Source organism: Hermetia illucens, chromosome 1 (genome assembly GCF_905115235.1).
Source record: "Hermetia illucens chromosome 1, iHerIll2.2.curated.20191125, whole genome shotgun sequence".
Classification (NCBI taxonomy): domain Eukaryota; kingdom Metazoa; phylum Arthropoda; class Insecta; order Diptera; family Stratiomyidae; genus Hermetia; species Hermetia illucens.
In genome coordinates, this window is record NC_051849.1 from 153,481,679 (window position 1) to 153,506,306 (window position 24,628).

Genomic DNA, 24,628 nt, shown 5'->3' on the forward strand with positions numbered 1-24,628 from the left:
AGTGTTGCCTTTTTAATATCAGAAATACCAAATTTAGCCTTTTTGAAGTTTGTCAGTACCTCGGTACTTTTTTTCATTTTTCAGTATTTTTTAGCTAAAAAGTTAATATTTGGCAACATCCAGTTTTGTGAATGACAAAATTATCGAAAAGCTGTTGACATTTTGTGAAATTTCTGTAAAATCGTAAAAACAAAGTAGCGGTTTCGGTGAATACCATCCACCCCGTTATAAAGGGTATAAAATAATCAACTAAGTTGAACATAAAGAGCGATCTCCGGCTGTTCAAAAACAACGCGACGTCATTCGCGATCCATAGAAAAGTCTGCTCAAAAACGCACAGGCATCAGAAGAACATCTTCCCCACATCTACGGACAGATGGTTTCACTTTACAGAAGAGTATTGTTTGTAGCGAAGTGATGACTTTTGGTATTCAGGTTGTTGGTCCGCGAAAGTAACTCGTAACTTATAACCAAGCGTCAAGCATGAGGGCGGGAAGCAGTAAACTTTGGACCTTAAAGCAACCAGAGTGAATTAATTGGTACTTATTGTGCAGAAGGTGAAAAGTTGTGCTGTGCTTTAACTTGGTTTCAAACGCACCTTAGGCATAGAGCAATCGTTTGCCTTCTAGTAGGACAACAAACCCCAGTATATCTTCTTTTCGGCACCAGAGTAGATATTGCATAATGTTCCTCGTCGACTCTGCACGCCTCCCAATCGGTAAACCATAACCTGATTGAACATCACTTTTCTTAAAAAAATGATTTCTGGAAAGCAATGTAGGAAACTGGGAAGGAAATTTCTCTCTATGCAATCCAACAATAGAGGTCAAATCTTTCCTCATTGCTTGAACCTAAGTATGCTCATATACAAGTACCATTTAGTACCTTTTCATCATATGTTTGGATATAATAATTTTTCGGCTTCCGGCAACACTCCCATGTCATTCACAAAAGATAAGATTTCACTGAACGTTATATACCTAGAGAATCGTGGTAAAGTGTTCCTTCAGGGGGTCATCATCATGGATAAGAAGCATACCGTTAACGTCCATAATAGGATCATCGACAAGCTTACAACCACCTATAAGCTCTTTGGTGGTGTCATATACGGTACCGAAACCGTTGCTATTTGCAGCAGCTTCTACTTCCTAACCAACACAATGGGGCTTACTTTCTTTTTAAAGGTGGCCCAGTGCTCATTAATATTTTTGAGTGGGTTGTATTTGGGGTTTTGTACCGGTGTATTATGTCACCATGTGGTTAGACTGGGGAAGCACTCCGTATTGAATTTGAATACGAGGCAATGAAAACGAAGGAACGCAACTATCAAATGAAGTTCCCATTCGTGGCCGATGTAAGCATCCCTATTAGTACGTAGATATTCGCTGATGGTGAGTCGTGACCCAGCTTATCTTGTGGTAGATCCTATGCTCGAACAATGTGCCACGGATGACGAGGGGAATTTGGTACGGAAGCGTATGTTTTCCTAGATTGTGGAAACTAAAAAATACTTCGATCCATCGGTTTCACCTCAGCAGGGATCACGTTTTTGATATTCACATTATTGAAGACTTAAACGGGGATTGTTAGCAATTTGCCTACTGGAAAAGAAACCAGTAATACCAGTTATAGCTCCAGCTATTCTTGAATAAGTTTTTAAAATATATTGTTTTCGTATAATCACCAAGGCAACAGAAAAATCATGTGCTTTGTTATATGTATCTGCTATTGATATTAGGTTCTATTGCGGTATTGATACATCTGTTTAATGAATAAATATTTATTTTCATATTTTGAAGTATTTTAACGCTCCTTTCAAGAGACTTTGAATGCAGTTTTATTATTGGCTTTAATTTCCTTCCTATACTAACATATGGTGGCATGGAAATGGGGTAAATTAATTTTGTAAAAGCGAAAGCTTTAATTGTTGTGATTCAACCGTGTAAACGTAAAAAGAAACAATAACTGGAGCTTTAGAAACAATATATTTGAAGCTTCTTTGGAAGTTGAAAAAAGCACATCCAGAGAGAAGCGTTTTCCGACCTCTGTTCCAATTTTGACCAGTTTCCTGTTCCACCAGTCCCTTAATGACTTAACTGTGTTAGCCAGACCGCTGACCTCAAATGCAAAAATGATGGCTTTGTTGAAGTCTTCCGCCACTGTTTCTAGTATTAGTTCGTTCCTGATATCAACATTCCTTTGTAGGTAAGCCATGTTGTTGCTCAGGCCCATTACATAGGAATCCCAATCTGCTCTCATGGTATTCCGTACTATGCTTTTTATTTCTGTGTTATCCTCAATGTCGAATCTGATTATTCAATGATCTGACATAGAGAGCTCATCGGACACTCTCCTTCTTGGCCAGCCCGTTTATCACAGTATTCGCTAGAGTTATGTCTAATATCTCCTGTCTACTACTGGACACGAATATTGGAATGTTCCCTATGTAAGGTATTCAGCTCTTCTCCTAACTTAATGATAGGTGTTGAAGTCGAGGAGAAATGGTAGTGCTTTCTTCTCACTGAACTTTCCCAGCCTAGCAGTTAGCTCCGGTGGGATCCGGATATCATCTCCTAAAAAGTAGGTCGATGTCATGACTTCTTCTGGAATACTTCCGCCGACTATCCGTGAAACTAGGGCAGAAACAAGGTTTCCGGTCAGGAACTCTGAAAGACATATATATTTTAGATTGCATTTAAGAAAGATACAAGTTTTTTTTCGAAAGAAGAGTCCCAAATTACCGGCCTACTTCCTTTTTGTAGACCACGAACCAGCTCTGGGTATACCCAGAGTTCTTGGGCCAACTCTATTCCAATGTTGTTCTTGGAGATTGCCTGAACACACCCCACAATCGCTTACGGAGATTATCATACTGATCTAGCGCAGCGGCTTTGGGAAGAAACATTGTCATCATGTGTGCTCCTGGTTTATCATTCCCAGCACATGTTGACAATTCTCCTCCTTTCCAGCCTTGCAATTTAGGGAGAATAGTCCTAAGCCATTTCGCAGTGTCGCGATGGCAGCCGGTGAATACGAGCTTTGCACTCCATCCCTTGCACATCTGCCTGATGACAATTTTTTCGATTGTTTCCTGCTCCTCACTAGTGAGTATTTACTCCGGAAATGTTTCTGACAGTAAGTTGAATGACCTCAACCACACTAGCACAGTTGATGGCGGCCTCCGAACTCCTGCTGTCATCTATGACCTATCCGCGATTTTCCCGCTCTTGCGTTTAAGCTTTCCCCTCATGTGGTTTAATCTCCGCTGCTCCATGCTTTCTTGGCCCACTGATCTCAGGCGGGACAAGCAAACCCTGTCTTTTAAGCAGTAGCCTCTGCTGGTTATAATCCTCGCAGTAGGCCAATGTTGACGTTGGTTCCACTACTTGACTCCCTAACTTTTTCCTTTTTACCTCTGCCTTATGGACCAGTTCGGTACGGGCTACTGCTTGTTTGTTATTAGTGTTTTCAATATTTTCCATTGGTGTTCTCATTTGGTTCCCACGAGTATGGGGTTAGGAGCACGTCCGTGCGACCAGGCGATCAGGCATCAATGAGCTTCCGTTCGACTACAGGCAGTTACCCTCGACTTCAATAAATTAGTTAATTCATTAGAGTAGGTTTAACTGTTAACCATGTCATTTGCATAACATGCTGCTCCCAAGTCAAGGTAACGAAAGAGGGTTTGAGACAACGTACTTTATACCATCCTCAGTAAAACAAAAATAAAATGCTGGGATCAGGGAAAGAGATATTGAAGTATTCCATCCTATCTAATCTCTCTCCCACACGACAGGCCGACGAAGGAAATGTGTTCAATATCCCTAAAAACAAAATGAGTCACAAGCTTCGGAGAAATGCTAGGGCGTTCACCTCAGACGACGCGGCAGGATGGGTTCTTTCGAGAAATGATGTTAGTAAGTCAGTTCGAGCAAAATAAATACATGTCTGCATGCTAAATATTAGGAGGAAAGACCGAGGAATTAGCAAGAGCCCTTCGGAAAAGACGCATTGATATCTGCGGATGGTCAGGTGCCAAAACCTGCGTCATAGAACACGAACGCGGTAAAAATGACTAGAAACTTCTCTATTTTGGTAGCCCGCACACTCAATACGATGTTGGCAGTGCCACCTCAGAGGGTTTCCGTGACGCCATTAAAGAAGTAGAACGATTTGATGACCGGCTGATGACATTATATCAGCTGAACGCACTATTCACCTTTTCACCGCCGCGAGAAGGATACCTTCTGGGAACTTCTCGCTGCAAAGACAAGCAAAGTAATTGCTGATGACTATGTCATCATTGCAGCCGTCCTTAATGGTCATGTGTATGAAAAGACAGACGTTAACTGTGCCATATGGGGAAGGGGTTTGGAGTGCGCAATGAGTGGGGTGAGCGTACATTCGATTTTGTGAACTCCGTTGATATTGTACTTATGAATACATGGTTCATAAAACGATTGTCTCATCTTCCTACATTTTATAGTGGAAATAGTAAAACGGAAATCAACTATATTCTCATAAGACATCAACATTTTACCACCATCACCGGTTGCAAAGCCGTTCCCTATGAGATCATCACACCTCAATATCGGCCGTTTATTACCGTCTTGCGGATCAAGCCATCGATAAAACAGCATGAGAAACGCATTGGCCCGTTGTGCATTAAATAGTGGCGATTGCGTAAGAAGAAATGATCCCACTTACGCGATTACCAACCATTACGAATGTGGAAGAATCGTGGAACCAAATTATAGATACGATTTACAAAACCTCGGAGTCACGAAACCAGGCAAGCGGTTCATCAACCAAGATACATTGCTTGGGAATGACAATGTTGAAATAAAGATACGTGGAAAGAAACGCCTCTAACAGTTTCTCGACAATAAAACGTTGGCCAATTGGCAAATTTACAAGAATGCCAATCGGGATGCCAAAAAACGATCGCTGTCATTCGAGTGCTCCATTACAAAGGTAGAAAACTGGACACTCGGGACGGCGAGACAGATCTGTATCTAGTTGCCAAAAGCCGACATGATAGTTGATGAAGTTCGATATCCGGAACATTGCTGTTGGGTTAGTGACAAAAATGGTACTTTGCTTACCGACCGTCGAGCCGCGACGAATAGGTGGCGAGAATATTTCCAGCAAATTGCAACTGAAAAATTTGTTCATTCTCCCCTTCCACAAGTATTCCCGACATTAGAGGCGATTCCATCTGCCAGCGCAACTGAAGTCGAAGAAGCAATAAAACGAATGAAATCGGGGGAAGAAACAGGACCTGATGACATCGCATCTGAGTTCTGGAAAACGAAGAGCTGTGGCTCAGTGAATTCTTTAATCGGGTTATTCAGGAAGGAAGAACACCATCTGACTGACAAGAAAGTCCCACTGTTCCAATATGGAAAAAGAAAGGTAGTCCAGCAGAATGTCCAAATTACCGTCCAATTCGGTTACTTTCCCATACTATGAAGATTTTTGAACGCATTCTTGACAACCGTTTCCGCGAAATCGTTGAAATAACCGTGAATCAAGCTGGATTTGTCAAAAACTGCGGAACTACTGATGCAATACATGCTGCGCAGTTATTCAGAGAGGAACACCGTGAGAAGCATGGCCCACTTTACATTGCATTTCTGGACCTAGAGAAAGCGTTTGACCGTATGCCAGACAAACTAAGCTGGTATGCTCAACGACAACACTTAGTACCAGAAGAGTTCGTGCGCTGGGTTCAATTGCCCGATCACCATCCGAAAAGTAAAGTTCGAAGTGTAGCGGGTGTATTAGAAGCACTTCGTGTCTCTGTTGGTGTTCATCAATAAAGTGCTGTCTCACTACTCTTCGTTGTTCTTTTTATGGACACTGTCACACGGGACATCCAACGCCCAGAGCTCTATATACTGCTTTATGCAGATAATGTTTTCCTGGTGTCTAATAGCAAAAATGATCACGAGCAACTTATCCGAAAATGGAATGATGGCCTTATGCACGACGGTCTTAGATTGAGCTTGATTAAAATTGAATTTTTGACGACCGATCCCAATGAAACAGGCCCAATCACTGTCAACGGGAGTGACTGGCCAGAACTGAGCGATTTTGAATATCTCGGTCAATGCTATCAGCCGCGCAGTAACACAATCTGGATAAAGTGGCAATTCACAGCCTCTAGAACCTAAAATGTATTACAATGTCGTCCGTCTTGTCGCCTCTATGGTTCCGAGTGTTGGCCGAGTATAAACGACAATGAACGGCGTCCTGCGGCAATAGAAACGAAGATGTTGTATTGGGCTAGTGACGTGATTCGCTTTGATCATTTCCGAAATGAGGATATCCGCGATCGATATGGGATCGATTGTGGAAAGATTGCGAAAAAGGCGCTTTCGATAGAATGGGTATGCGCTAACGCACTAACGAGAATTCACTTGTCAAGATTGGGCTGAACCTAAAAATCGATGGTAAGCGACCAAAAGGTCAGCCTAAACAGCGGTTCCTTGATACGCTGGATGGGGACGGACGAGCCGATCCCGCTTGTAAACAGGACAAAGGCTGACGAAAAAGAAGAGGTTTATCTGTTAAGGTAGTTGCTAAGTTAGTTGTACTTCACAGTTGTTATGGCTAAATAAATTTTGGATGTGAAGCTTACTATCACATCCCTACTACTGTCCATTATGATTATTGGCCTATGTATGGTCCGTTATTGTTCTTTGGTGCACATCTTCATTTTCAATTTGACCTTTAAAATGTCATTGAATCGTATACTTACATTTAGTTCCAATAAAAACTAAATTCACTATTTGGGTCAAGAGATATTAAACCCGTGAAAAACAAAAAAATACTTATAATAAAAAAATAGAAATGTGAATTCAATTTTTGTCTACTGGCATATCTTTGGAATAGATGAACTAATGTAAATACATATTTTATTTTGCAGAAAATTTTCTGGGTATAGTACATCTTGGTAACAAGTCCTTTTAGTCAACCAACTACATTTTCTTAATCGTTTTTAATGATGTGGTAATAACAATTCCCCGTTCAAGTGAATCAAATTTCATTCCCAAGCCAACGTAAACATCTTCCATATCATTCCGTAGGTTAAGTGTAAATTTTATTTTCATAATTTTCTATATTTCAGCGCTCTTACCTTTGCGATTCATGTATCTAAACGTTAGATAAGAAATACATGAATAAAAGTCTTTTGGTCGACGTGCTGAAATTTTTTATCACAATTGAACCTTTCCAGTGAAATCTTATTCAGATTGTGATTTTATTTTGTACACTTACAAACACTTGCCAAGTTTTATTGCCGACTGTGCTCAGGAAACTGATTTTAAATTAAAATTGTCCTTTCGACACTGTGCGAGTGCACTCGTTTAGTGATGCACATTGCAACTGAAATCGGTGCAGCATGTGTCACAGCGTGCTCTCGCCCATTTTCCATTCAAGTAACAACTTTTATTGGATTGTGTTCGAAAACTGGCAATTACTTCATGGACCATAATATAAATCTCATGCCGGACGGGTTTTATCTTAATGTGATATTTCGTTCTCATGTTGTTTCTGTTTGGACCTATGTAAGCTAATTTACGCAGCGTGGTGTCCCTTTATGAGAATGTTACCATCAACCTAATTTTTGTTGGGAGATGAGCGGCTACTCTAGAAAATTTAACTTTGGTGTGCTTGCGCATTGTAACTTCTCTAATGGGGAAATGGTTTGGAAGCATAGGCTAATAGCAATAAAAGATACAATGGTTTATGTTGATGAGTATCCATAATTGGCTCAAACATATTTTTTGAGGAAAAAGTTTCTTTTGAGCTGAAAAACTCCTAATCCAAAATTTCTATTTTTCAAAAACTGTATTGGAAATTCCTGCTGTCGTCAGATTCTTTACTTCTTTAAATATTGCATAATTTCTTCCAAGGAGGGTTTTTCCGTGAAACTCAAATAGGGAGATGATTACTCTAATATCACTGCATCCCAGATGCGATAGAAATATTAGCAAATATGGATACGTGCAAATCATTTGTCTGAATGGAAAATTAGTGCTAAATTTTTTTATTGTTTTCTTTTCATACTTACTTTATCACAATTGTTCAAATATTTTTCTATCATTTGGGAAGATGATTACCTGTAGTAAATAATTCTAGGTGAGTGAGTACAGTATAAAAGAAATTGACACCATTCAAACGTTATCAGTAGTTCTCTCCGTATTGAGCTGATAAGATGAGATATTTCGCGGTACTTGTGATTAGTTTAATCAACTTCTGGCTAGCGGCTGGAGCTACAGGTAAGAGTACAGAATTAGGTAGTATCCTTGAAAAAGGCGTGTATATTAGAATGTGGCCTCTGGAGATCATTGTGTAGGACCATTGAAATCGACTTATCCTTTCTTGAATATGTGGAAAAATCGGGGAAACTTGCCCACTAAGGCCGCTTCCCTCTTTACAGTTTCATGCGGAACTGCTGTGAAACATTAATTCACAGGGAGTGATGTGTTTTGTGTCCAAATATAATATGTACAAGCTGTTATAAGGGTTTTCCTGCAGCGCAGTGCAGTGCTTACGTTCCAAGCAACGACATCCTTTTCAAGTATGTTTTCATATTTAAGTTCACAGTAAGAATCAACTGAAATGCATATGACACTTTCTGTATCTATCATGCACCTCGGATGACAATTTGCCTTACCATTTTACCTTAAGAATCAAGGTGAGTATTCAATTCAATCTTAAACAATTCCATTTTTGAAAGTTTTTCGTTTGGAAGAGTGCAGGTCACTTGCAAGGAGAACCACTACCTCCGATCGCACAGTAAATCGCCTATGATCGTTTTTAAGGTTTTGGATAAAACAAAACCTTATTAAAATCGGTTTAATGTCTGTCAGTCTATTTGTTTGTGGAAGAGACCGCGGGGCAAGAGGAGTTACGAACAGCGGCTCGTATCGATACTTATCACTTTCCTCCTCTTTCTATAGCATACTGTGCGGTCTTCATCAATTTTTCCACCGCCCTCCAAAATGTTTCAGAGGTTAACATGTGGTCCACGATATTTTCGTGTAACAGCTGCGCCCCGGCAACAATTTTTTCCGGCCGAATTGAGGGTTTTTGAACTGGCGCACGAACGCCTTCACTATTGCGTCATTGTCAAAATCGCTTTCTTCCCAAAAAGTTGGATTGGCAAGGAAACAAGTCCAGACTATCGAAAAGTTGTCCTAAGGTCTCCTAGCCAACGGATTCCAGTTTTTGTTTCGTTGTTGGACTACGTGGGGACTTGAGTTTTCATGAAGAAGAATCACCATTCTGAAGGATTTTACGTTTGTTTTTTTTAATACCAATTTTATGGCATCGAGCATTTCGCGGTAATATTGTTCATTAATAGTTGGTCGATCGTGGAGAAAATCGAGATGAATAACACCTTTCTGATCAACAAAAAATGGCACTGTTACCTTATGAGCTGACAATCTCGGCTTGGCATTCATTGGCGCCCCTTCGTTTTGGCCCCCGATTTCGATTCGGGTGTGGAACAGTGCACCCAAGTTTCATAACAGGTGACAACTCTATCTAAACACGCGTTTCCCTCTCGCTGGAATTGTTCGAATAGCCGTTAAGGAATTTCCAATCCAATCCAATCCATCGCTTGGTACCCATCCAGCGCGCGGTGACTTTTCGAATTTCCAAGTCATCTATCACGATTTTTTGGACACTTCCATACCTTATGTTGACGATGCGAATAGGAATATTCGTCCATTTTTCTCTTTAAAGTGTGCGGATCGCCTTGATGTTTACCACGATAACACTCGTCCTTGGCCCTCCCCAAAGAGTTCCTTATGCCACGCAAACACTCGACATCTTGAAACGGTATTTTCTTCAAACTGTACGCGCAATCGTTCCCAAATTTCAGTCGGATTCACTTCCTCCTTGGCCAAAAACTTAATAATAACTACGCTCATGGCTTCTTTTGATACTAAAGGGAAGAAAATTACGGTCGATCCGTAACCGATACCTTTATTGAAAAGAAAGGATTGAAAATGTGCAGCTGCACATCAATCCTTTCAAGATATAAGACCCCTTTCGAAGTCTTAAAAAAAATCAATCCCGTTTATATTTGATACACTCTTGTATATAGGCCAATAAGACGAGGAATTGACTTATTTGGCTTCAGAAATAGCACTACCTTCTGTTGCCTCTATTTTCTTGTTTGAAATAATAAAAACTTGTTTCTTTTTCGTTGGTGTGAATATTTATTCTTGCAAATACCAATATTTCGGGAACCACTTGTTTCCTTCATCAGTGTTAACAACTTCACTCAGACGAATATCTTTTCTTTGAAGCATGCCGTGAGCTAATTTGGAACTGCCTTCAATGTTAATAAAAGCGCTTTATTCGGGATGTCGTCGTATCGCTAACAACCGTATAGTCTATTACCGATCCCCGCAAGGTATTGATTCCACTGGTATTTGCCAGGGCGTCATTTTGGTGTGAAAATGCCTCGAGTAATATGCAGCCTCTAGCATTGGTTTGCGACTGCCCTGTTCGGAAGGCTGGAAAGTGATCATTTCTTTCATGGACCCATTCTCAGAAACTACCAAGACAAAAAATATGAAAGGAATCATGAAGCTGCCTCTAGACAGGGTCCAGCTTCTCTTGCTAGAAACATATTCTAGCGTGTGGGACTATTGCCTCCTAAATTTACCCCAAACTCCTGTCCTTTTCCACCCGGAACTAGCCCCACCTCTACTATAGCGCCGCCTATAGGACTCAGCAGCGCATTCCTCGCCCCTTCACTTAATCCAGTCAATAATGTCTTCCAGTTTTCCTGGTACGCTGATGCTATTGCGTTCTCCAGACTCTTTCTTTCAACCATGAAAGAGGGTCTCCCGAGTCATCATTGCAGCTCCAATAGTATGGTGAATTGTCCAGTTTAAGTTTATATAAATCTGTATTCGCAACATCTCCCACGTTCCTTCAGAATTTGGATGGGAACATGGTTGATCTCTACATGAACTCTCCGCATTCAAACCATGACCCAGAAACTCAGATCCAGCGTCTTATTCCAATTCTTTTCAACGTTGTTATTACCATACACGTGCCATTGAAAGAAACTAGAATTTTCATAGCTGCGCATGATCTTATGGACCGGGATGTCAATCATTGAATTATTCGATATGGTTCTAAAGCGGAACGCAGAGCGGTCCTTTTATAAACCACATTCGTAGATTAGAGCTAACGCGGAGTTAGCGGGCATTTACCTTACTAGGTTTATTCAGGCATTAGGTAACGCAATCATGCCGGTATCTTAGTCGCTACGAAAGGCTTTTGAGTGCATGCACAATATTATAACTTCAAGGTAGTTGATATCTGGTTTTGAAGTGATGACTTTGTTCTCGACTGTGACGCGAGCAGATGTTCTTTACGGCCCTTTATGAATAACACTGTTCCCGCTATTTCCAATCTAGCATTCTTCAGAAACTCCTTCATAACAGTTTCGGATGTTTCGGACGATTAGCACTTAATATTCAGGTGATACTTTAGAACCATAGCCATTGCTATGGGGTCATCATCGCTTTCTATGCTAGCCTTTTCAACCAGTTGAAAGTTAAGTGAATCATTATCCTGATATTCCACTCGCTTAGACATCGTATTATTTTGGAAGCATAGTCTTTGTGGTACTAAAATGTCAATAATTAATTATCTTCATTGATCATAGCTAAAGATCTCCTTCAGCGTCTGGCTTTGCAGAAGCCAAAAGTATTTGTCAGTTCATTGCTTCAGGCTCCACGGCATTGGTCAATTCATAAAGTCGAGTCTATTTAATATGCCATGGAAGGGCTAACGAAAATGGGTGCACGATTGAATGAGACCTTTTCCTTTCCGTTACTGGTTCAGTTCCCTTTAGTTGGCGAACTGCGCTAACTGCGCGAAAGTTTTCAGAAGTTTTTCAGATGAGTACGCCCGCTAGCATTTGTTGGTAAACTTTCCGTAGCCTTGAGGAACAAGCCTAAAAATTACAGATTTATATGCAGCCTACGGAAATCTAACTGTGGCCCATTTCATATATTCCTCTTTGGATCGGTAGCATTGCCTTCGTACAAGGCCATCAGTTACTCACCAGATTTGCTATGAGGTTCTTCTTTTTGTTATGTTGGGTTTCTCATTCGCATGTGGTCTGCGAGATATGTAAAATCCTAACCTGCCGTAAAGAGAAAATTTTCTCACTAGTGTTAATGCTTTATCGAATTCATGGGACCTGTTGCTTCCAGCAGTGTGCTATCCAGTTGCACCTTTTCATCGAACAGCATCAACTTGAACTCCCTGTTACATTCCTTGACACTATGCAGTTTTCAATACTCTATTTAGCAGATATCTGCTTTGTGTGTGATTTTATCTATCTGCATTCGACCCAGATCTTTTGAACAGACACTGCATAGTTTTTTTACTAAGCTGCTAATGGTTGCAGTCTTTTGTTATTTTGTTGTTTGCGCCTCTAATCGGGATCTGCTTTTACATTGTTATGTTAGTTGCCCGAATAAGAGATACTGTAGTGGTTGGAGATGACAACTGCTTCGAAAGAATTGTTATCTTCCCTTTAATTTCTTACTCTTTTCTGCTCGACCTGAACCCAGCTGTTATGCACTTTTAGTTTAGGCGGCGACTGCTTGCAGCAAACTGAACTTTGAGTCTGCGAATAAATTTACGGTAGAAAATCACAACGGATAACAGCTATCACGAAGAAATCCAAGTTTCATTATTGTAGCCAATGAAACCTAGCTTCAAAGGACTATTGCATTCGTCTCAACATAGGGTCAAAGCTCTTAATTCTCAAGACATTCATCTTCTCGGTCTGCATGTACTCCTCGGAGACTTGGGTTGTTAGTAAAGAAAAATGCGAACTCTTGGCATCGTTCGAGAGAAGAATCCTTGAAAAAATTTTTCTATGCATACAGAAGGATGGGTGATTGCGTAGCCTATATATTGGCGAACTTTGTGGACGATACTATAGCCTTCTGACGTTGGTTAAATTCCGGCTGCATAGATGGGTCACTTAACTCGTATAGGTGAGGATGATCCAGTCCGGAATATCTGCATATATCTATGGGGAAGCAGAATCCGTAGCATATGCTGCCTCAGATGGAGCGATCTCGTAGACTAGAACGCCATACAGTTTTTAGAGATATCGAATTGGTGGACCACCTTACTAAGGCAGGCCTAGCCCGGGTACCCGTTGTTGCGCCGTTGATGGTAATGATGATAAATTCAGACAATACTACAATTTTAGACCCAAGCGGTGTGAAGGATGTCTCTTCCATATGATTATTCTTAGCAGGTTTTCTGATTTCTGTGCTTCTTCACATTTCAGAGCGTTCCGGGAGTTTCTGTGACCTACATGTCTAGAATTACTTAACATCGCTTACTAGCTTTTCGTAAATGGACCTCGATGTCGTGGCGGACAATTTGTTTCACTCAGACGCCGTTTGTGTTACCGCCACTTCTCGCCAGCCCTATCGTCTTGATATAACCCTCTGCGTCTTCGTTGCTTGCGTCCAAGGTAATGATGTATAACGCTTGAAAATTCCAGCACTTGATGCCACGGCAGTGAAATTGTTCCCCACCGAGGCGCCGCATTTGGAGGATTGTAATACCACTATGCCCACTATAAAAAGCTGTGGATATGAGTTAACGCATCGTAACTTCGTTCCTTGTAGTTTTTCAATGGGCAATTTCAACCATGCACCGGAAATGTGCCATTCAGAGTTTAAAACAGTATTCATAGTTTCACTTAAAAATGGGACCGATCTTATCCGCCACCTGTAGGCACACCTGATGGAAGACGTGGCCACTGCTCGCAGAACTACCCTTTTCTCAATGACGCAGTATTTGTTCTTTTGGTGAAGATATTAGAAATAAAAACACCTAAGCATGCAAACGGGAGCACTTTTTGTTTAATGGGGTTGTTACATACAAACAAAGGACGGTATACAGCATATCTAAGTTATCATATATAGATCATTATTCACATTCATGGTTGTTAGAAACCGAAAGAAGAAGAAGAAAGCGACTTCTCAAAATGATGTATGTGGTATAAAATTGAGCTGTAGGAATTAGACAACTCACCATCTTCAAATATGATCGTGGAGGTATGAAGGGAGAGAGCCTTAACCGTAATTCCATGAAATCAATCTTCATGGGTATCGCATCAAAAATGAGAGGACTCAATTGAGTGTCCATCTGAAGAATGCGGTCAAAAAGCCAAGAAAACTGAAAGCTAACAATTGATTTGATATGTCGAACCATTGAATAGAATGATAGACCACGCTCCCTAAAACGATTCAGACACCCCTCTCCCCATCCACCTAAAAAAAATAACAACAGAGCTTTAATGCGAATCTTTTAGTTTGCGGATTTTGCTGCTTCATTTTTAATTTCATTATGCTTGTATTTACAGATAAAGTTATCTGCTATTATGGATCCTGGGCCCACTATCGTAGTGGAAATGGAAAAGTTTCTGCATCTGATTTGAACCCTAAGTTGTGCACTCACATTATTTACTCCTTTGTCGGAATAACTGAGTCGGGTGGAGTATCGATACTGGATCAATGGCTAGATATTGACCTTGGCGGAATCAAGAACACAGTTGCATTGAAAAACATCAACCCTAAATTAAAAGTATTGGCGGCGATTGGTGGATGGAATCAAGGAGGCTACAAATTCTCTCTTGTCGCTGAAAATCCCACATTACGAGCACAATTTGTCAAAAATGTTGTTAGCTTCGTTCAGCAACATAAACTAGATGGATTTGATATTGACTGGGAGTATCCAGCTGGAAATGGAGGACGGCCTCAAGATAAGGTAACGGTTGTTGTCATGCGCATATCCATAATCATGGTTGCATTATTCGTCCAAAATTATGATTTATTTGTAATTGTAGCAAAACTTTGTGTTGCTGCTAAAAGAATTGCGTGCTGCCTTCGATAACAATGGATACATTTTATCAGCCGCGGTCGGTGCTACTCGAAATTTGAGAGAGACCTCATATGACGTAGCAAATATGAATAAATATTTGCATTTTATTAACATCATGGCATACGATATTCACGCCAGCTGGGATGGTAAAACTGGTCAGAATGCCCCTCTTTATGCAAGCTCCGTTGATTACAGCCCTGATTTAAATGTTGTAAGTACAAGAGCCATCAAATTTTTCATTAGCGCTTGATATTTAGAATTTATGGATTTTTCAAGGATGCAATAGTGCAACAATGGATATCCGCTGGTGCTTCTCCTAGCAAACTGGTACTAGGGTTAGGACTTTATGGAAGATCTTTCACCCTGGCAAATCCAAATAACCGCGGTGTAGGTGCGCCAACCGTAGGCGCAGGAAATCCAGGTCCAATTACCCAAGAAGGCGGAGTCCTATCTTATCTGGAAGTGAGATAAGTCGCATAAGTCCTTAGATTCTTTTTGACATCTGAAACAATTTTAGATTTGCTCCAACATCAAATCAGGATGGACAGTTGTCTACGACAATCAACAACAAGTTCCTTATGCTTATAGTGGAAATCAGTGGGTAGGATACGATAATGTTCAGTCTCTACAAAAGAAGGTCGATGCCGCGAAGGCCAAAGGATTAGCAGGAGTTATGGTTTGGTCTGCAGAACAAGATGATATTCGCAATGTTTGTGGAGGAGGTTCATGGACATTGCTGACAGCAATCAATCAACGATTATAACTAATCTAAATCAGTTCAAAAATGTGTATTCATGTATTAGTCAAAATAACTCACAATAATTACAATATATTGCACATTGAAATTCTAAACAATTTTCTTAATTTTCCGTATTTATTTTGACGTTTTGCTTTTTGTTGGTTGTTGGTTGTCCCATTTGTTAAAATTATTCACAAATGGGAGGCAAAATGTTTGTAAAATACCCCTCCGGCTGTACTTTATAAACGAATTGATCTCGCAGCGTGAAACCGCCATCATTATTTCGGGCCTATACTGTTTTATTCTAGTATGTATTCATCCCGCTGTGTTCAAGGCCTTTCTAGGTAAGTGAACAAAATAGTCTTCCTGATCAACACATCGAAGCAACTTATTTGCAGTTCTGATATCAGAGTAGCCGAAATGAAGTGAAAATACAGTAGATGCTTCTGTGTACAGTAACGAGTACTGCCTTTATCCATTTGTCTGATGTAATGGAATGATGACGTCTTGAGGTTTGGAACTTAGGAATATAGTCAAAGCCTTCTTTGCTCATCGTAACAGCCGACCAAAAAGAGATTCAAATTTGTGTACTAGCAACGTGCAAATTTTAAAACTTTACTGTTACTGAAAAGTCCACAACACCTCGGATGGAGCTGACCTCACGCCGAAGACCTCTAGGTATCGAAAACGGATTATAATTGGTATCTATAATGAGCAGCCGTTCCTCGACAATGATAGAGCTTTCTCCAAAATAAGATGGTGGGACTCTGGAGAGGAGATAATCATTAAAATTTCCAAGAAAGGCACCTATTTTGAGTGTGACAATTGGAGGAATATTTGTGTGCTCCCTTCCGTCGTAAAGATAATAACTAAACTAATCCGGAAACGAATCAAAGAACATCTCGAAATCGTGATCGAGACAGACCAGGCTGGTTTCCTCTATGGATCCTCTTGCATTTACCACATTAACACCCTACGGATCATTTTGGAACTGCGGGTAGAATTTAAAGCTTCACTTTACCTACCCTTCATCAATTTCAGCTTTCGATAACGTAAACAGGGAGTGTAGCTTATTATCGGAGCGACATACGTTACATGTTGCACCGAGGTAAAATCTCGGAGGATTTTGAATTCCAAAGAGGAGTCGCCAGGGATGCATTTTACATCATCAATTTATCTAGGTAGGTAGCGTAGTTTCTGCCGATCGTGGCACCGAACTGAATGTTGCCCAACGCATTAATAGCGCTAGATCCGCATTCGCTGCTTATCGAGAATCTGGAAATGCGGATCAAGTTGAAACTGTTTTATGATAGTGTTATTTCTGTGTTGCATATGGAACGTGACCCCCACTGTCGCTCAAATGGTCCCAACCTGCGTGAACATCTGTTTGCGTCATATAATCGCTGGCCTGACACTATAACGAATGTAGAACTGGGTGCGCGAATGGCGCAATAGAATCTACTCTGCCAGAATGACTGACGAGTGGATCTCCCGAAGGACACTTGTCACAGAACGGTGGAGAAAAAGTACGGTCTCCTCGGGAAGTCGTGGGGATAACAGAGGATAACAGGTAACCGCAAACGCTAGCTGGTGGTTGACGTGCAAGGAGTAAATGGCAACCGATGTATATAATGAAAAATAACTTTCATATAAGAAGTGGAGTGACCTTATGCAACAAAGATTCAGTATCCCTTTCTCGAGCGCAACATGATATAGGTATTTTGAAGCTCTTTTTGCTGCTGCGTAATTTAGATTTTGTATATTGATGTTTTTGATAGAATTCCACCATAGTTGGGAGCCTAGTTTGTGGTATAGAAACGGGTTGCACCTCACAGTCAAATGATAAGCGAATCATTCATTCTTTCTATGTAAGGTTACGTGGAAGTCCTTTTGGGTTCAATAACAGTGCGGTATTCTGTGGTAATCGAATTGGCGATAATATCCTTGTGGAAGAATAATCTCACTTTATTTTCAAAAGGGGACATTTACCCAGAATGGGAAGGGCAGGAAGGATACATGTGTCTCTTAAAACTCGTATCCAACGCAAAAGACAACAACATTCTGCCTGACAAATAAAAGACAGGAGAAGGATGAAGGAAAACTGAAAACCTGAGATAGGAATATGCTCGGAAGCATGCATTTTAAAATATGAGATGCCCTAATCTGCTAGAGTCGGAAGCGCCTCGCTTTTTGAATAGACCGCGTGTTAGAGAGCAGGCAAGTAGAAGTGCCGGCAGATACAAACCCTTTTGTCACATTACTCAAGGTTGTTAAAAGAGTGGAGCACTGTCAGCGCAATGGGGGGTGCCGTAGTTAATGAACTCCCAATAGAGCTAACAAACAATAGAGTACAGATCCAGGGTTGCGCTGATGACTTTTTATTAATCTGTAAGGACAAATATGAGGACACTCCATGTGCTCGAATCCAAACCGCATGGGGAATTACTATTGTAGTATCTGGTAAGGGGGGGGCGCACATCAATCCAGCCAAAGCTAGTACAGCAAATTTCACTAGGAAGCGCAAGCTTGATTACCTGAAAGTTATTATACTACATGATATGGAGCGTAAACGAAAATCACAGGTCAAATGTTCAAAACCTACTCTGGAAGGCTTATGTTGGGAACATACATACATAAATCTACAAGACCTCTGATGATTTGCAGATCCATGGTAGAAAATAAATGGCTAAGCACTCCAAAAATATTATGTTGGATATACACCGCAATAACAAGGCCAATGACTATCAATGGGGCGGTAATCTGGGCAGATAAAATCGAACTGTGCACCACAGTTAGGGAGCTACACAAACTTCATACGCAACCTTGTGTGTGTATTACTGGAGCAATGAGTCTTTTGAAATTGGCTCCTTTCCAATCTGCAGAATGTCCGGGAGAATCATTCCTTCTAGGCGGTATCCCGAATCTGTGATACTAAATGACATTTGAAGCACAATAGAACGTCGTAGGGACACACGGTTTAAATCTGTAATTGATTATTTAGTACACTGACCGGCCCCCACAAATGAAGAAGGAGGCGTCGGGTCATCGGCCCAAGGAAAAAGTACTTTGAGCCAATGAGCAAACGCACTGGCAGATTTTAGACTGAAATATATGCTGCAGATCCTTCACCCTACAAAGCAACTATAAGGGGCAAAATGTTGCTATTCTGACCGACAATTAAGCAGTTATAAGGCACTTTAACAGACTGAAAACGCCCGGCTCGTACAATAAGGCCTGGATACTTTGAATTCCAAGCCATAGTGGGTTATAAGACAAAGATGTAGTGGATGAGCAAGGACCAAGAATACGACCTAGATCTATTCTGTGGAATCGGAAAGGCGCTTATGGCTAGGACACTAAGGAATGAAAGGAAACGGTTGAAGGAACTATATTGAGTGAACTTACCAGGAACGGAAGAGCTTAGAGTGCTTATGGGAAGATACGTACCCTAGCGCATGCAGAATTCTTTAAACCACACCAAAGAGACCCTCAGGATGGTAGTAGGAACATTACTTAAACTATCATCTAGAAAAGTTAGGAATATGTGCGCACTTTAGATGGAAGTGACGAAGCCTCCATACATACTCTGGGATATCAATTCATATTCCGCATATTATGCAAAGTATGTTGGCTACTGGGGAATACCAGATGCCAGGCTGAAACACCTGGAAGCAGGGAACATTTAAAGTTCCTGTCGGTTTTAGTCTTGATCGACTTACTACATACTTTAAGCACTAAAGAGCCAAAATAGTTTTTCTCTATGTCAAACTTCCCGTCACACTATTCATTTTTATCCGAGTTGTCACATCAACGTTGCAACATTAGCAATACGTCTCAATCATTTCCATTTTCCCGACATCAGGCACTTTTGACGAATGATGTATTTCTGCATGGTTTGAGTCAAACTGTGATAGACTTCCAGGACATTAAAAGAAGCCGTGAGTGATTTAGGTACAATGCCTGAAGCTGACAATATTATAACCACTTTTTCGAGTGGCCAAATTTCTTTAATTTCCTGAGCTAGTGGTTCATAGTTCATCTTCTTAACTACGTATTTGCGTTCAATGTTCCTATTATGGGGGAAACAACATCAATAATATAAACGGAGCAACTCGTTTTGTCAACTAATAGCACACCAGGCTTGTTATGCGGTATATGCTGATCAGTTAGAACTGGTCGGTCCCAATACAATAATACAAAGTAGAACTATCAAGTACTGCGTGCGGCTCATATCGGGAAACCGGACTTGCTCCCGTGATTAGCCCATGCTTGTTGAACCACATATTCTCTCCCCTCTCTTTCATTAGGAGCTTACTTTAAGCGCCGGTGGTGACCACGCTATCCTGAATGGCACATATAAATCCCTCCGTCTTAGCAAAGAGCTCCCCAGCACACACAATCTGTTCGACAAATGCAGATTGACAAATGGGTAACAGAAGCTATTCATGTGTTCACTGTGCAGTGCCTTCGACTTTTATTCATCAATGTGCTCTCGGTCTGACTTCACCCCACATTGATAAACTAGTTGCGCAGGCTGTTGTCAAAAGCTTTGGTTTATGTTATATGCCAATCAGTATATTCTTATACTTCTGTTGCCGGAAACTGCACTATTTAAACTTTGTTGTTAAGGTTCATTAAGTGGTTTGAAAGATTTCCGCTGGTTCCTTGTATAGGTTGCAATGTGAACACGTCTTTAGTGATTTTCGCAAAACCGTCACAACCGACTGCATATGACAGCAAATTTCTGCTTTAGTGTGTCCAACTGTCAATGGCATCATTCCAGTAAACACCCTGCAACTTATTTTCCATCTACCTGCTGGCGTTGCCAGTTATTCAAACCAATAACGCGAAAACCAGTCTGCAATCTGACAGCCGTAACTGCACTACAATATACAAATGATTGAAGCTGCAGTAGCGACGGACCAGCCTTGTCTATGCGAAGGATCTATTTCCGAAATTTTTATACACGTTCTTTGGAATTCGTCCCGAACCTCAGCAGGAACACTGCCCCCATCGACTCTTGATCAATAGGTGCCGCTCAATAAATCTTTGGTGGAACAAGGGGTCGGTAAGATGTTGTACTTTTCCCGCCATTGTTATCTGGCAGTAGGAGCGGGTGATAAAGAGGTTCATTTCCTTAATCCATCTCATCCCCTGTCTACGCCAACCTAACAGTTGCAGCGGGGAGCCGTGAGCCAGGGCATCGTGGTGCCCGGAGGCCGAGCTGTCTTACGATTAGCGGTTCCGACACCATGCTGCCCAGTACAGTAGCCCGGTCTAGTCACCAAATCAGACGGGTTTACAGTTTATACATAGCAACCAGCTGTCGTAATAGCTCCAACAGTGAGTAATCAGCAAGACTGCAAAGTTCCTGCACTTTCCTTACCTATCCTCGGAGATGCAGCGGTGGCCTAAAGCCATTCAGACTGGAGCTATCCATGTCTCCTCCTTTCACAACCAGGTTTGCCACCTGCTACTACGTAGATCTTATTGTTATTAATTGGGAAAGGGCTTCTTTTTAAAATGAATGCCTTAATTATTCAATCTCGAAAGGAAAATAAATTTGAAAAATTGTAAATTAGTAAGGAATAGAGAAACTAGGAATATCGAACAAAGATGTGGTATAAGGGTATGTAGAGAATAAGGACGTTTTCCAACGGACACACTCGAATTAACAATTATATTGTGGAAGGGAGCAAGCCTAAAAGTTGTCTTCTAAAAAAATTAACTCCCCGTCCTCATGACATGTGGTCAAGCCGAGCCGAGAATTCTCCAATACATTGCAAATGTTGAGCACTCCATCATCCAAAAGACTAGTTGGCATGACATTTGCATATGGTTCCAGTGAGCTCTTTTCGAGACAATGTCGGTATCGTAACGGAGAAAACTGTTGGAACTCCTCTCTGGATGTCTTCTCAGCACAAGTGGCTTTAGAAAAGATATAAAATACGTTAACAGACAGTAGCTAGTAGGACGCTACACAACAGGACTACAGAACGAATATTACTACGTTGATTTAACCGCCAATAAATGTGATCTATACCTGCATATTACATATTACATATACTACATTCGGTACTCATGATTACTTTTGCTGTGTGAATTACTCACTTCCAGGAAAAGTTTGTAGATTGCTCAATAAATCTACTAAAGTATTAATCATATGTATACGATGAAACGAACTTGTCTCGCTCAAGTAATCTTTTGATTGGGGGTTTTCAACATTTTCTTATCGCTCTTTCTCCACAAGACGCATTATTTTTCTTTTAATACTTCTTGTGACCACAATAATAATTTACTATGAGAAATCTTAATGAAAAAAGATAGAATGGACTTGCTTTTTTTGCAAATTATACAAGAAACTAAGCAAATCCTCTTTAAATGCGTTAAAATAAAACAAAAAAAGAAAAAATGTTGCTTTTGTATATACATTGGTATACATGAAAGCATCTTTCTTTTTATTAACAAGAGTTTACATATATGAACCATATGTAGACGCCTATATCGGTAGTATGACACATAGCAATCGTTTCAACAGAAGAGTATCAACTTTAGTTGGTTCTTTAAATCAATTATTTTTAATTATTTAGTTCTTGTTCATCTTTGAAGTAAACAAGATGAAATACTGGGCAGTTCTGCTGGTCGCATGGCTAAATTCATTATTGGTGTATTGCGCTACCGGTAAGTGTGAAATTTTGAGACCGAAAAAAAATATTTCATTGGATTTTGAAGGTGCTTAAAGTGAAGCCTTCAGGCGAGATGAAGTGTTATTACATTGGCTATTGACTCTCACCTGTAATAAATTCTAAAAGCGAAAAGCTACTTTATCATTTTAAAGATAAAATTGTGTGCTATTATGGGTCATGGGCTTACTACCGCCAAGGAATTGGCAAAGTTGCCCCAACCGATTTGAATGCCAAACTATGCACCCACATCATCTACACATTTGTTGGGCTCAATGAAGCCGCCGAAGTGAAACTCCTGGACCCCTGGTTGGACATCAGCTTAGGAGGAATAAAAAATACTGTGGCGCTTAAACAAGTTAATCCAAATTTGAAAGTCCTTGTTGCGATTGGTGGCTGGAATCAAGGTGGTGCGAGATTTTCTATAGTCGCTGGAAGTCCCTCATTAAGAAAGCGATTCGCACAGAATGCCGTAAATTTCATTAAGGAATATAAGTTTGATGGTATGGATATTGATTGGGAGTACCCCGCAGGGAATGGAGGACTTCCACAGGATAAGGTATGTACAAGTGCTAGTGATGTGTTATATTTCTAAGCAGGTTTTCAATGAATAATCATGTTTTCAGGCAAATTTTGTTCTATTTCTCCAAGAACTTCGGAGTGCATTTGATCAGAATAAGTATATTCTATCAGCGGCAGTAGGTGGAGCTCGAGCACGAAGGGAAGAATCTTACGACGTACCGAATCTGAATAAATATTTACATCTTATTCATGTAATGGCATATGATCTTCATGGTAGCTGGGATGGCAAAACTGGAGCAAATGCTCCTTTGTACGCAGGTCCTGGAGATAATCCTGATTTAAATGTGGTAGGTATCAAAGGGCAGCTTTCAATCGATTTATCGTGAAGCCTGAATGATATTCCATACTAGGAATTTTATTGAAAGTAAATATATAAAATTTATCGTCATATTACTTCCCATTAGGATGTAATTATTCAACAATGGATACAAGCTGGAGCTTCTCCTGACAAACTTATACTTGGTATGGGATTTTATGGAAGATCCTTCACATTAGCCAACGCAAATAATCATGGCATTGGAGCACAAACATTGGGGCCTGGAATCCCGGGTCCAATAACACGTGCGAGCGGATCATTATCATATACAGAAGTGAGTTTCAGCTTGATCTCTCTTATTTATGAAGATTTTAATTTTAATTTTCCCTAATTTTTAGATTTGTTCCAATATTAAGGCGGGATGGACGGTAGTATACGATAATAAACAACAAATTCCCTATGCTTTTCAAGGAAACCAGTGGGTCGGGTATGACAATATTCAGTCGCTGGAGAAGAAAGTGGACTATGCTAAAACTAAAGGATTAGGAGGAGTTATGGTTTGGTCTTTGGATCAAGACGATATTCGGAACGTCTGTGGTGGTGGTTCGTGGACGTTACTGGCGACAATCAACAGGAAACTTCGTTTGACTTATCTAAGATATATGATTGTAATGTTAGATGTTGCATATTCTCCTCCAGAAAACAATTACTTACCATTTGCTTGATAATAAGTTCGGAAAATATGATATCCTACATTAAACGCTTTGAAATCTCCACACCATTAATTTTGTTTTTTCAAAAATTTAAGGTGCTTCTTAAAGTTGTTTTGGAAATCTTCTAAATGAAAGATGCTTTACTATGACCAATAATTGCGATTCCTGAGTATTTTGTGAAATTACAAAACAGTTTCGCGTGATACTGACATTCAAAGTATTGAATTGGCCCAGAACCGACAAATTTCATTTTTTATAACTTTGTTGCGATTTACACCAAAAATAGTAGGATCATGCTCTATATTACCTACGGCCTACATTGCGTGATTCTCGATTTTAGGACGAATTTAAGGGAGTTTGCAGTAAATAATAAAATCATAGTAACATACTACTCCTTTATTTGAACAGATATCGGTATGGAGGGTATTTCGGAGTCTATTCACCATACAGTGGCAAGCTCTCGACTATGGGGACAATTCGAAGAAGAATGATGTAATTCACTGTATGTGTGAGCGTTCACAGTTCCTACTTTCCACCGATAGAAAGACAAACAGTAAACCGATTTTAATAAGATTTTGCATCAAACAAAACTTTGAAATGGAAATATATCCGATTGTGAGCGATCGCAATGAAAATTGTTAAAGTAACTATTAGTGAGTAGTTTCTGCTAGAGGAGATGGGCGGCCCCTTCAATCCTGAT

General features: G+C 40.4%; 1 protein-coding gene across 1 annotated transcript; it reads left to right on the plus strand.

The window, feature by feature from the left end:
• Positions 1-8,174: 8,174 nt before the first annotated feature.
• LOC119646296 (probable chitinase 10) lies at positions 8,175-23,996 on the plus strand. The gene is made up of 10 exons (XM_038046714.1): positions 8,175-8,285; positions 14,438-14,841; positions 14,921-15,166; positions 15,232-15,417; positions 15,473-15,715; positions 22,285-22,375; positions 22,533-22,936; positions 23,004-23,246; positions 23,364-23,549; positions 23,614-23,996. Exons 1-10 carry the CDS (start codon positions 8,222-8,224, stop codon positions 23,938-23,940), a joined length of 2,394 nt encoding a protein of 797 aa, XP_037902642.1. The 5' UTR covers positions 8,175-8,221; the 3' UTR covers positions 23,941-23,996.
• The last annotated feature ends 632 nt before the right edge of the window (positions 23,997-24,628 follow it).

Excerpts from the sequence above, each read along its gene's own strand:
- LOC119646296 (XM_038046714.1), top strand. The coding sequence starts at position 8,222 with ATGAGATATTTCGCGGTACTTGTGATTAGTTTAATCAACTTCTGGCTA. Across the intron at positions 8,286-14,437 it reads GCTAGCGGCTGGAGCTACAG|ATAAAGTTATCTGCTATTAT; the intron begins GTAAGAGTACAG and ends TTGTATTTACAG. Across the intron at positions 15,418-15,472 it reads GAGTCCTATCTTATCTGGAA|ATTTGCTCCAACATCAAATC; the intron begins GTGAGATAAGTC and ends AAACAATTTTAG.